Raw genomic sequence first — 14,160 nt, 5'->3', positions numbered from 1 at the left:
CTGGCTTGATATTGGAATAGTATTCATTTCCACATCAGACCACGAATGTTCTAAACACAGACTGACTTTGGAGAGCAGAAATGTAACATCCTCTTTCTATAAATATATAATGTTAATCTTTCACAGGTTATATGGCAAAGAATCTTTCTGCTTTTCTCTGAGACTAACTTTTAAGTTGTTTTCCACCACATGTAGAAAAAAATCCTAGAAACTCCCTAGTGTAGAGATAAACAGTCCCACACAATCCTGTCTCTTCCAACTTCTCCATCCTCACATCCTAATTCTTCAGTGTTTCATTCACAGTGTCAGGATGAGAAGGTTTCCAGGTAGGGAATGGGGAAAAGCATTCCAGAGAGGGGTATTCTATATGCAAAGACCCAAAGGGATGAAGCAGCATAGCATGTTTAGGGAATTCTAAATGTCTTGGTATTTTCCAAGTCTATGATGCAAAAGAGGATGGATGGCTGGGCCTTCCAGACTAGCTTTCATTTCCTGCACTTTCGACAGACGAGGGAACAGAAATATGTGTCTACCCCAGGAGAAACAAAGTACAAGCGAGGTGATTTTTGGAACTGACAACTTCCATAACAGAGGCGGGAATGGTGAGAACGCGGCCCGTGAGAAAGCCTTTTTTTTCTTATTGAAGTATAGTCAGTTTACAATGTTGTGTCAATTTCTGATGTACAGCATAATAGTTCAGTCCTACATATATATACATATATTTGTTTTCATATTCTTTTTCATTTATAGGTTACTACAAGATATTGAATATAGTTCCCTGTGCTGTACAGTATGAACTTGTTGTTTATCTACTTTATATATAGTAGTCAGTATCTGCAAATTTCGAATTCCCAGTTTATCCCTTCCCATCCCCTTTCCCCCTGGTAAACCATAAGTTTGTTTTCTATGTCTGTAAGTCTGGAGAAAGCCCATGTTCATTTAAGCCAGGAAACTGGTCCTCAGGTCCACTGACTAGTGTGGAAAAGGGGGCCAAATGCTGTGGGATTGCCCACATTTTCAACAGAATCCCTGAATCTGGATTTTTTTATGAGAATTCTGCTCCCTATGCAAATCTATTCATTCATTCAATACTACATGCTGCCCTAAGCCCGAGGACACGGCAGAGAACAAAGCAGACAAAAGCTCCTACATTTGAGGTGCCTCTAGTCTAATGGGGGAGATAAATAATTATTAAAACTAAGTAAATTATTAAATATATTAGATGGTAATAGTGTTATGGAGAAAACTAACATGGGGAGGTGGTTGAGGAGGACTGGAGATGTGTTAATTTTAAATAAGGTGATTGGGAAAGACTTAACTGAGAAGGTGACATGTGAGAGCTCAGATGTCACATAGCTGGTTCATTCATTCACACATTCAGTGGCATTTATTGAGCACCTACTATGTGCGAGGCATGGTTCTATGTACTGGAGGTAGACTGATGAATGAAGCAGCCAAGGTCCTTTCTCCCATCAAGATTGTATTCTTACTGGGGAGACAGATAAACAAGAAACTAAGCAGGATAACGTCAGGTAGTGATTCTTTACAACAAAGCCAATAAACCAAGGTAATGTGTTGGACAGAGGAGGGGAGCAGCGGCTAGGTTGGACAGAGAGGTGGCAAAGGCCACTCTGAGTGACCACGGGCAGAATGAAGGGAGCCTGCTGCACAAAGGTCTGGGGAAAGGCATTCAAGGTCAAGGGAACAGCAAGAGCAAAAGCTTGTTCCATGGAAACAAGCCAGGCCATGGTGTTGTCTGAGTGTCAAGGGGTGATGCATTGGTTCATGGAACAGAGCAAAGCACGTTCAGTAGGGAAAGCCATGGCCAAGGTCAGGCGAGGGCAAAACTGTAAAACAGAAAATGTTTACAGTGACTTCCTCTTCTGTTTCTCTAGACACCATTTCCTCCTCTACAGGTGCTTCCTTGGCCACGTCTAATCCCTGAGCTCATTCTCTTTTGAGCTTTCCCTCAGAAAAGGATCTGATAGCTCATATATACTAAAAAGTGAAAAAAAGCTGTTATTCCTCCTTAGGGTATTTACACTTCAATTACAATGATTGAATTATGAAATTCGATGCATCAGCTGTTTAGATGTTGGAGTATTTTATTATTATGGGAGTATATTAATTTCCTATGGATGCAGGAACAAACTCCTGCAAATTTACTGGCCTAAAACAACACACATTTATTATCTTAGCATTCTGGAGATCAGAAGTCCAGAATGAGTTGGCTGGGCTATGATCCTTTTGGAGGCTCTGGAGGAGAATCTATTTTCCTTTTATAGATCCAAGAAGCTCTTGCCCGTATTTCTTGTCCTGTGTCACTCCAACCTCTGCTTCAGTTGTCACATTTCCATCTCCGACTCTGATGCTCTTGCTTCCGTCTCATAAGGACCCCATGATTACAGTGACCGCACGTGGATAATCTCCCCATCTCAATATCCTTAACTTAATCACATCAGCAAAGTCCTTTCTGCCACATGAGGTAATATATTCGCAGGTTCCAGGGATTGAGGCCTGGACATCTTTGGGAGCCACTATTCTATCTACCACTGGGAGTAACATTTTGGAGTCTGTGAAATTAGACAACCAGATAGCTCCCTACTTTCAGGTTGTCTCTGCTTATTTTTTGTTGGAATTGTGGGAATAAAATTGTTCCGTAGTCTTTCTGAAGGGCAATTTGCTCAAGCCAACTGGGTAATTTTCCCTAGTCCAAGTTGGTAAATCCAGATAAGAGCGACTCTCATTGTGCCTGTATTTTTGAACTCATGGTTTACCCACAAGGTTAATCTGAATGGCAGCTTCTGGGACTGCAGTTTCTGATCTCTCTGGAATTTTTAAAGCAAAGGTCTACTGAAGCAGAAATAGCAGGGGCTTGACTCAAGGACCTAAAAGGATGGACATGATTGTTTACCAAAAAGTCTCGATGATATAATGAGTACTACGTGTGGGGCCCAGTGAGTTGTTTTTGTTTCCTGGTGTCTGAGGGAGTGGTCCTGTTCCTGAACCTCCCAGCCGAGGGGTTGTTGAGCCCTGTGGGTTAATCTGTGGTTTCTCTGAACTGCTCTGTTTCCCATTTCTCAAAACTGGACACCTTGGGGGAAATAAGGCAGATCAGTTTTCATAAGCCAAACTCTGTCACAGTCCCTACTTAGAAGGGCTTGTTATTCAGACTTCTCCCACACATAGCTTTGATCCATTACCATTTCCTCCTTCAAATTTCTGCCTTTTTCAGCTGCTTAGTGGCTTAGGATCTTTTCTACTCCAATCTCCTATTCTACTTACTGAGTTAGCATCTTTTCTTTTCATGGGCAAATTTTCAAAAGTCTGTGTCTTACTGATTTAGCAGCCACCATCTCCTGTCTACTTCTGGAGTTTTTGATGTGTCCACACTATATTGAATATTTGCTGATAAACAAAAAAGAAGAATTTAGCATGCACTCAACTGTTTGTTGTAATTTCCTAAACAATGGTTTACAGGGATTTAAAAATTATATTGATTTTAATTTTTGTTGTTACTTACATTGTGTTAAATCAAAGTTAGACTTTGGAAGAATATGAGTTATTATTTACACTTACTTATTAAAAAAACTGTGAGGGGGATTTACGGTGTTGACTTTAAATGGACATTGTCTGAACTGGAACAGGCGGCAGGACAGTTCAGTAAGAGTCTGAATTGAGAAACTGAAAGAATGGTTCTAGCATGCTAGAGCCTTAGGCTCTGGGTTGGCTCCATCACTACCACCTGTGTGATCTTGGGAGCAAGTCACGCAGCCCTGTCAAGCCTCAGTTTCCTCCTCTGTTAAATTGGGGTCATAAGAATGGTATTCTTTCATAAGGTTATGAGAAATAACACTCTAGTATTAGTCAAAAGCTTGATACATAGCAGGCAGGCAATCAACATTTGTTGAATAAACGTCTCATGGTCAGAGTTCTTTTAACTTTGGTTACTTTGACGAGGGTCTGTAGACATAGGATTCAAAGCACTTAGTTATGGGCTCTTATATTTGGATAATATGAGACCAATACATTTATGGGAGGGCAGGGTGGACCATATTTGTTTCAACTCATCAGATATAATAAGGTCCCTGCCATGCATCAGACTGGCCAGCTGCTGAGCTATGTGCTAGGCATCATAAAAAGTTCTGAGTATACATCTTTACTACATCTGTGTGTAGTAAAATATTATTTAAAACTATGGTTTAAAACTGAAAAATTGTCACAAAAATACTGAACTTGTCCTGGTTGCTGCCAGTAACAATGATCATGGGTTTGCTAAGCCAGTGTAACGAATTCTGGAAGAAAGTGTTTCCAAAGACCTCACTAGAACTGAAATTAAGATAGGGTGAATTTCTGCCTTTAAAAGGTAATTCTGGAGGCATTTGTATGGAGCAGAAGCAGTAACCCAGAGGCTGAATGCAAGGATCTTTCTCCATTTCCTAGATTCCCTTTGGACTCCCCCACTTGTCAGCACCATCTGAATCTCTACCTTTAAAGAATGTGGATCTTTGCAGGGGAGCGCAACGTTTCTCTCCTACAAGATGCAGCCACTACCAGGAAGGGAAGGACACTAGACCTTTGCTCCACCACTCCACTGGGGTAAAAGCTCTGTCTTACACATTTTTTCATGAGCTTGGACCCCGTCCATCTGGCCTCATTTCAAGGTTGGCTATGAAAGCCCCCAGGGGGCTCACTGCTCTTGCACTATCTTAAGCCAGCTATGACCCCCTTCCCAAGTCGCTCCTTCTCAGGCAGCCCACCCAGTGCTTGTAACCAACTGCTGTAGGGTCACCCAGGCTCACTTTGGAGGAAAAGTGGGTCATCCAACAGTGGCAAATGCAAACCCAGTTACTTCATCCAGAGACCACAGAGGGACACGGAGCGCGCGGGCAGGGGGGCCCCTATCGGGGTACCTCCGGGCTCTACCTGGTTGCCTCGACCCCGGCGTGCAGGGGGCGGTGCGGGAGGCCAGTCCCGGGCCCCGCCCCCTCCCCGCCTCGCGCCAACGGGCGGAAGTGACGCACGCACGAAGCCATTTCCGGCGGGCCGAAACTAGGAAGAAACTTGGAGCTGCCGAGGCGCCTGGCTGCCTCTCTCCGCTGCTCCTGTGCCCCGTGGCCCGGGCCGCGCCCAGCCTTCGGGAGCCCTGGCCATGGGGCAGCCCTGGCCGTCCGCAGTGTGAGGTGCGGGGCCTCCCGCGGGCTCCTCACACGGGCCGAGGGCGGGCAGGCGGGAGGCAGCGTTCCAGCCGTGGTCGCGGTCGCGGCCGCCTCTGCCCGCCCGGGCTCCCTGCATCATGAACATAGACGTGGAGTTCCACATCCGGCACAACTACCCCTGGAGCAAGTTGCCGGCCAACGTGAGGCAGGTACGGCTGGAACCTGGGGCCGGGGTCCCGCCCCGCCGTCACCTGCTCGCCGCGTCCTCGGGGCCGGGGCTGGCGCCTCTCCGCTGACTCCTGGCCTTCCCTCCGCCAGGGTCTCGGGATAACCGACCAGCAGCCCAGGGGTGAGGAGGGGACGGCCTTGGGGCCACAGGGGCAAGATGGGGCCGTTGCAAAATGGGATGTCCACTGGATTCGCCTGGCGCCCTTGCCCGCAGTCTCCGTTCAACCAGGCACTGGGCTAGGCACCTTCGAAACAGATTTAAAACACGGCCCTTGCCCTCCAGAACTTCGGGATGGTGGAAAGAGGCGAGAAACAAATGAATACGTTACAGGGCGTTAGCTGCTCACAGGAACCTGCGTGATGGTATATGCGAGCGCTCAGAGGACAGAGTCAGCAATTGTCCAGGGGGTTGTCAGCGGGATGTGTAGAAGAGGCATTTAAATTGGTCCTTAAAGGACCAATAAGAGATAGACAAGAGGGATTAAAGATTTTCCAGGGAGAGGGAAAGTCATTTTTAAAAGTTTGGACGAATGAAAGCATGTTTTGAGAGTAGTGAGCGACTTAGTATCACCAGAGTCTGGAGGTGTAGATGTATTGACGTGTTTGGAGGTGGGGCTTTGTGAGTGCGTGGTTGTGGTAGCAGTCAGGGCCAGATTTTGAAGGGCTTTTGTACTTTGTTTTGTTGAACTTTGGCCTCTCTACAGGATGGCTTTATTAGAGATGTTTCAAAAACAGAGTGACAGGAGGTCCTTGAGAATTTTCAAATGCTTGAGTATCATTTTTTCCTCAGTTGGTTAATATATATCTGTTGAACACCTATGTGCTATGCCTTGTTTTAGGTGCGGATAATTTGCAGCAGTCAGTAAACAAAGGTCCTGTCTTCATGGAGTTTACATTTTAGTAAAGAAAGACAATAAACAAATAAATGAATAAATACATAATATGGCAGGTGGTGGTAAATGTTATGCAGGTAGTGATATGTGCTGCATAGAAGGCGCTGTTTTCCCTGGTTGTAGATTGACTTTCAAGTTTCTGCCGTTCTATGTGGTTGAGAGTGAAACTCTGTTTTCCATTGATGCTGGGCACTGGTATATTTGGAAAGTTTGTGATGGTGGTGGTGAAGGTATAAGAATTATTACTTTGCCTTCTTTCCCAGCTTGGGGTCTTAGTTACAGGAAATGAATAATTTGAGATTCTGGCAGTGCGTCATGTGGCAAAGAAAATGCTTTCACTTCAAGATTCCAAAAACACAAGAAAGTAGGAAGATAAATTTAACTCTTGGGTGGCAGCGGCCGCCCATGTGGCATTAATCTTGAACTGGAAGAAGAAAGTGCTAACCCTGAAGGAATAAGTTCTCTTGTTAAGCTTGAGTGAGGGCTTTGATGGCGCTTTTTGTTTCTAGGATTTTGTGACATACAGCAAGACAACTGGAAGAACCAACAGTCCTTCTCTTTATTTCCATTTTTTTCCTCTACTCTTCCTTTCACAAAAATAAATGTAGCATAAGAGAGGAAAGATGGATGATTCGATTATATCCAGCATGAATAATTGATTTTAATTAGTATTGGCAAAAGCATTTCTAAACCTTAGTCGTGTCTATTAAAAATAATCTCAGAACAGTGTTACAGTTATGTACAAATGTGACATTAAATTAAAACTTTCTTTGGTAAGATCACTTAAAAGAATAGCTGTTTTAGCTTAGGATAAGCTTCCACTTGTAGAAGATGTTGCAAAACCCATCTGCACAAACTACCTCATAGACTTTCTGTAGCCTTGCCACTGTTTTCCTAAGTTAGGCTCCACTTTGGATTACGACATCAGCTTTCTGTCTGGTCCCTTGCCCTCAGAAAAGGACCCTCCTATCTATTCTTCATTCTACACTGGGATGAGGCTTTGAAAATGCAAACCCAATCCTGTCACTCCCTGTCCCCTTAGATTACTTGTTGCTTCTTTTTGAATCCCAGATACTAACTCTTCGGGGAAGGTTACCCTAACCTAAATCTAGGGTGGTTGACCTCCAGGTGTGCTGCCCCAAAACTGTATTTCTCACCCCTAGTGATTATCCCACTATGTTGCATTTTCTGGTTATATTACTTTTTTTGCTTTTGTATTTTTAAGCACCTGTTGCATAGTTGGCTTTTAGTAAATATTTTTGGAGTAAATGAATGATAGCATCAGTCTGCGATTTTTTTTTTCCCCAGGAGCTAAATAAAGCTCAGTCAAAACGTGGGGAATAGTCCTTGTATGGAAAGCATTTGTTTTTTTGGCATTACAGATACTAAGTACCTTGATAAGAGTTTCCAGTAAGTTTTGATGAGTTTAATTTGGAAGTGACTCATATTTCCCAGTTCTGAAAGCTGGGGGAGGGTGATTCAGAGTTTTTAAAAAATGTTTTTCATGCCAATAGTTTTTATATAAATGAAGTGAAATATTTTTATGTGATACGGCTATACTCACTTTCAAAAATACATTAAAAAGTTGTGGATTGGGTCATTATTTCAGGATTTTTCTGTAGTTTGCCAGTATTCATTGTTCAAAACAATTCATAGTTTTATTTTAAGGGATATGTTATAATGTTCTGTGTAATCCAAGAAGGGTCAGTTTAAAAAATATTGTGGTGGTTTTTTTTTTGTTTTGTTTGTTTTTTTTTTTTTTTTTGTAGAGGTGCCAATTAGGATTGGGGTTTGTAGGAGCAAAAACTTAAGAAGGAATTCTTTATGCTTTTGGCATAATCTGATGCACAATGAGTGTTTTACAGTCAGTTCCTGTGTCACCCCATCTGTTACAGTTCCTTTTATATGTAGCCCAACTTCATTTGTCAGACCTGGTCAGTATTTCTGCAAGGTCAACACTGCCTCAGAGTAAAATGACCTCCTTTAGTTGCCTCCTGTAGTGGCAACAGTGTTTTAAAATGAGAATGGTGGGAAATTTGGGGTAGGAGTGGAAGAGAAGCTGGTCTTCCTGCAAAAAGCAATTTTATTTTATGTACATGGGCAGTGAGGAATAAAATCAGTGTTTAATGTAGGTTTTAGTTATTTGTGTATACACACACATAGTGATCAGGACCAGTCATTACTTAATGACTAACGCAAAGACTTAGATGTTTACTAGATAGCGTATTCTCTAATTGGCTTACGAATAATGGACCCTTATGTTTTGTATAAATGGCTTGATGTACACGTTTATCCTGGAGTTACCAGGAATAGAGTTTTGAAGGGAGAAAATGCTTGTAAGTTAGGATAAATTAAGGGACTTACCTTGAAGCAGAAGAGCAAATCCTTAAGTTTGGAAGTTGCTAAGATTTTAGCAAATTGTCTGCTCTGTATGTGTGTGTTTGTGTTCCTTGAGAAAGAGACTTTTATTTGGCAGTAGAGCTAGAGGAAATCCTTTAAAAGTTTTATAGGAAGCCCAATATTTTGAATCCCCTAAATATCTTCAGTACTGACCCTGGCTTTGATGCTACATGAAAGATGGGAGAGTAGGTACTCTACTATGCACTTTACTCCTAACTACTCATAATGTTAAAATATGAAAACAACACAGGCACATACATTGTGGCAGTAGTGTGGGCTGTGGTTTAACCAGTGATAAATCAGTTAACGTAGATACAGGAATAAAGATTTTTAGTTTTCTCACATTATATCCCTTTCTTCTTAAAATGCTACTCACCAGTGGTTCCAGTTATGTGCCTGATTGTTTAGATGTGAGTTCATTTGTCTTGTAAAGGTTGCCTTGAGTGGAAATATGTGTATGGACATTTACCTTTCAAAAACTTATGAGTAAGAAGTGTATGAACTGAGTCCTCTGATCTTTCTGTCATTAATCTCTTAAGATGTTTAATTTTATTTTATAATGTGCTGGAAAGATCATACCTAGTAATTAGAAAAGGAGGGTAGCAGTCACATATTAAGTTTATGGTCTCACTTTGAATATAATGTTAGCTATAATCAGACACACTGATTCTTTGCTTTCATGAGTACCCAGTTTTGAACTTAAAATACCAGATTCACAGCTAGAAAGTGTTTTGCTCATTAAAAGCTCTATCGGAATTCTAAAATTGTCTAATGTTTCCTGATGAGGCTATGAGATGACATTTTAAGAAGTAATCTTATCATTTAGAGGTACATTTCAAATGTACATTCTCCAGAAATCTTAATATTTAATAATCATAGCCCTCAACTATAGTTATCAGACAGGGATCTCTCTTTAGTTGTCATTCTTAAATTTAAATAAATGAACTGCAAGAGGCGGTTAATCCATCCACACAAATCGGGGACAGTTAGGAAGGAAATCTTTATCAGTAGAACTTAGTTTTTTATTAACTTAAGTGAAGTTACGCTCTCAAACTGCTTTTATTTGATAGTAAATACTTTAGATAATTTCAGTAAGTCCTTTTAGAAAGGCAGACTGAAAAGAAACACGCTGAATTTTTGTTCTAATACCATAGCAGGAAATTAGTATAATAAAATTTAGGAAAATCTTCTGTACTCTGTTCTGGAAATTAGAGATTCCTGAATAAAATTAGGGGGCATGGTATTGAAATTTTATGGAGGAAAAGTACTATAGTTTAGAAACTATTTTAAATCTATTTGAAAATTTTTTTTAGAGTCTTGGAAATTCACAGAGAGAATATGAAAAGCAGGTTGTCCTGTACAGTATCCGCAATCAGTTACGATATAGAAGCAACTTAGGTAAGTAGACACATTTCTGCAGTGAGCTAGAACTGACTGTTGCTGAGTTATTATTTTCATAAATATTTCATAGTCTGAAATTTTCCCATGTACAGACTTTAAGAAACTCTATACTGACCCATTATACCTAACAACAATTTGCATTAGCAAGTAGATATTTATTTCTAATTCCAATGAAAATAATTTTTTAGAGTATTGTTTAGAGATTCATTTTATGTATAGAATATTTATTTTGATTCAAATGTCCTCATTTTCCTTTAGGTGAGAAAATACGCCAAAAAAGAAGTACATTACTTCTTAATAATTTTTACTTAGAGTTTTGTTTTGGTCTTTATAAATTTTCCAAATAATGTAACTTTAATGAAGACTCTATAATAATTGGAACAGATTTTAAATATAGTTGTTTTCATGGTTTTTTAAAAAACTTTTTTTAATGTTTGCCTTTTCTGTGTCAGGTTACTTTGTTCTGTTACCCTGCTAGTCTTCCCTCTTATGTGTTACTCTCATGTTAAGCATAGTATTTCAGAGATAGGTTTTCTACTTAAACATTTTCCATGGAAGTCAGAGACCTTTTTACATTTAAAACACACAAACCAGCAAATAATTGTAAAAAAAAAAAATAGGCTTGATTTCCTAGAAAACTGCCATTCAGTTCGGCTGTCTTGTAAAGTATCATAGTAAGGGATTGGATAGATCATAGCTTACGTTTTATACCTTTTAGGGAGACAGTCCATGCTCACTTTCTTTGGTTTTTTGATTCGGTAGGAATTTTCTCTACTTATCTGTCCCATTATACGTTTTACTTATATATGTTGAAGTTTATTTCTTGTGGTATAATTGTTCTTTGTTCCAACTTAGATTATTTTATTTGTTCTCTTACAATTTTCATACTTTTCTTTTTAATTAATATTAGTTTGTAAAGTATTTCTCCTTGTATTTGTAATTATATGTAAGTATAGGACATATGAAAAAAACTGGAGAATTCCCCTTTTTCCCCCAGTTAAACATGTCAAGAAAGATGAACGAAAATACTACGAGGAACTGTTAAAGTACAGTCGAGAGCATCTCATGCTGTACCCTTACCATTTATCGGATATCATGGTGAAGGGCCTGAGGATAACACCATTTTCATATTATACTGGGATTATGGAGGTGAGTATACGTGAATCTTTAAGGATGGGGTGGGTGATGATCAGCCCTGCAGCATTTGGCCCAGTGGACAGTGTTTCTGAGTTTATAGTGTAAAAAAGTACAGTTGGTTACAAGGTTAACTGTTTTAACGACACTTGTACAAGTAGTTGTCATTATCAATGTTTTCACAGAGGGAAAGGATCTATTTTCATTCTGTGTTCTTGAAGATTTGTTGTCCCTTTGTACCACTGTAGCATTAGTCAGTCTAAAATTTGTTGCTTTTAATACATGATTATGGTTGAAAATGTGGGTGACAGAATTGAGCATGAAGCTCAGAGAAACATCATGTATTTAGCTATTCTCTAACAGTAGAAAGAATAAATGATCATAGAGACCCAACGTTGTATATTGCACATGTCAGAAGAATAGAAAAGTATTGGTAGCCCTGGCTGCTAATCTTTCCACTAATATTAACTATTAGATGTTAGCCTTTTTTGCGAAGGCAGTTTTTAGTCCTGTGTTGAATAGCTTTTAATACTGGTTATATACTATTTTTAAGCCAGCTTTATGTAAAGGTTGGCAGTGTTTATCTAGTATTCATTTGCTACTTAATTCCATTTGAGAGCTACTGTGCTGGGCTCAGTGGCCACTTGAAGAGCAGAGCACAGGCCTAGGACAGAAGGAGTTCAGTAGTGAGGTCTGCTCCCTTTCGCATGTGCTGCCTTCGCGGGAGCTCCCTTTGCCTGTCTCCTTAAACTCCTTCTTCATAGGCACTTCTGTAGTCCCATGTCTCCTGTTTCCAAGGAAAGGCAAAGTAAAGCTTGAGGCCTGACAGCCCAGGTTTCTGTCAGTCTCTGTCCCTAGAACCAGGGTAGCATAATGAAGGTGGCAGCTGAGCAGTAAGTAGAGTAGTTGTTGCTGTCTCTGATTATTTTTCTGGTTTTGTCCACATGTTTGGGGGAGATAATAGAGCAAGGTCTTGTCCCATTTACCAGCTTTCAGTTACATCCATGTGCTTGCTGCTCTCTGGTATCCATTCTTAACACCATTGGCCTATAGCTCCTGGGTTGAAAACGGGTCTTAGGCCCACTGTAAACAGTTGGTTTATTACTGGAAAAACAGATGTGAGTTGGAAGAAGCTGGATACTAAGTTTAACTCTTGCTTGTTGGGACTCGGAGGAGCCAAGACTGCTGAGTGGTTAAGATCTCTATTGGCGGTGTGTGTCTTGGATGCGTGTTGATGGAACTGTGACATGTTTTCAGGCCTTTTCTCGGGGTAGGAGTCTAGGATCATGTATGAAGTGTGGAGAGGCTGGAGCCCTGAGCTGTAATAGAGGTATTCCTTGCATAGCTTTTACAGGGCAATGGTCTGTGATTCAGAGTGCTGTGAGAAACCCAGATCTCAGCTTCTGATCTTCACTTAGCAGGTTGGGTCCATGTGGAAAGTGCCCCTATGTGACATGCATGCTTTAGGTTACCAAACTCTGTTCTCAGCTCTTCGTGTAATAATTACTATTTTTCTCCTTGGCTGTAGTAACATACACATGTTTTTATCTAAGGATGTTTTGCATTTAACTGAAAAATTTTTTGTCTTTTTAAAAGGACATTATGAACAGTGAGAAGAGTTATGATTCATTGCCCAATTTTACTGCTGCTGACTGTAAGTACTTAATTATGCTGAACGAGGTAATGTTTACGGGGTGTCTTTGTGCATGCATGTTATTATCTGTCAGTATCGTGTTTTTAACCTGAAAGACTTAGAAGATGAGAACAGCAAGCCACATTAGTGAGAGGAATTTTATCAGGTGATACAAGTCAAGAATAAGATTTAGTTTAAGTCAAAGAGAGGAATATTTTAGAGTGGTAGAATCAGAAAAATGGAACTAGTCTCTATATTTCTAGAGGATAAAGTTCTTTCTGTTACTTGGGTTGTGTTGTGTACCAAATGAGGGAAGAAAATTTGTGCACAGTATTTTTACAGCATGCTACACAGTTGTTGCATAATTTGCAGGTGTTTTATTATGCTTATTTTGATGAAGTGCATATTTGAAAATGTGGCATAGTTCTGTTATGTTAGGAAGGAACTTTTGCTGAGAAGTACATTTGGACTTCCTGGAATTGGGGGGACTTCTGCTTTTTAAAAAATTTTCTCATTTAATGTCAAAAAATGTCAGCTTGAATTCATTTCTCCCAGTAGGTTTTCTTATATATTTTGCTTGAAGAATTCCATTTACTTTGATATTGTCAGTAAGCAAAAGATGAACATAAGCCAAAGATTTTTTCCAAAGAGACTTGTGAGCATACTGACATATCAAAATATATTAAGTGATTTTAAAGGAAAGGCCCTTTCTTTTAGGTCTAAGACTTCTTGGCATAGGAAGAAACCAGTACATTGATTTGATGAATCAGTGTAGATCATCAAAAGTAAGTTGTTTCCCTTTCTTTCTGACTTCATGACATGTCTTCTTTATCACACAATCTGATTACTTTTTTTTTAAGTAGTAGGAATAATGAATTGTGATTTCTTTGATCAAATAAAATATGCTTAATACAGAAACAATACAAAACAATTTGTCAGTATTCTCTAGGTTATAGCTTAAGTAATTTATTGAATTAAAATATTTAGGGCATAGAGCATTTCATTTATTTGTAAAAATTAATTTTGTTCTGCTGCTCTTTTTACCTGTTCATTCCACTCCCAGGGTTCACTTCATGGATGAAATCAGTGCACATTTTCCAAAAGCATTTTAAGCTGGGTTTCCTTTGAATGTCTGGATTTAGATCCAGATTTAATGATAGTGTTTTGAAGTAATTTATTTTGAAATAATTTACGAATGACTTTCTCCAGTCAATATACCTAGAATACTTTATATTTTAAAACATGAGATTTTAAAAAAGGTATTTATTTAGCCTGTTAGAAATAATCTTGTTATACTATGATTAATAAAAAA

At 39.7% G+C, this 14,160-nt stretch overlaps 1 protein-coding gene across 2 annotated transcripts in view; it reads left to right on the top strand.

Moving 5' to 3' along the window:
- The first annotated feature begins 5,031 nt into the window (after window positions 1-5,031).
- The window catches only part of FAM91A1 (family with sequence similarity 91 member A1), a 41,865-nt gene continuing 32,736 nt past the window's right edge, over window positions 5,032-14,160 (top strand). The window contains exons 1-5 of one of the 2 annotated variants that reach the window (XM_032467788.1): window positions 5,032-5,368; window positions 9,994-10,078; window positions 11,079-11,230; window positions 12,812-12,869; window positions 13,566-13,633. In XM_032467788.1, coding sequence (XP_032323679.1) covers window positions 5,297-5,368; window positions 9,994-10,078; window positions 11,079-11,230; window positions 12,812-12,869; window positions 13,566-13,633 — 435 coding nt within the window. In that variant the 5' untranslated portion in view covers window positions 5,032-5,296. The remainder of the gene's footprint in view (window positions 5,369-9,993; window positions 10,079-11,078; window positions 11,231-12,811; window positions 12,870-13,565; window positions 13,634-14,160) is intronic. The other variant, XR_004315163.1, reaches the window with a different exon arrangement.

This window comes from Camelus ferus, chromosome 25 (assembly GCF_009834535.1).
Source record: "Camelus ferus isolate YT-003-E chromosome 25, BCGSAC_Cfer_1.0, whole genome shotgun sequence".
NCBI lineage: Eukaryota > Metazoa > Chordata > Mammalia > Artiodactyla > Camelidae > Camelus > Camelus ferus.
Note: the sequence above shows the minus strand (reverse complement) of the source record. Positions and strands in the feature narration are given on the sequence as shown.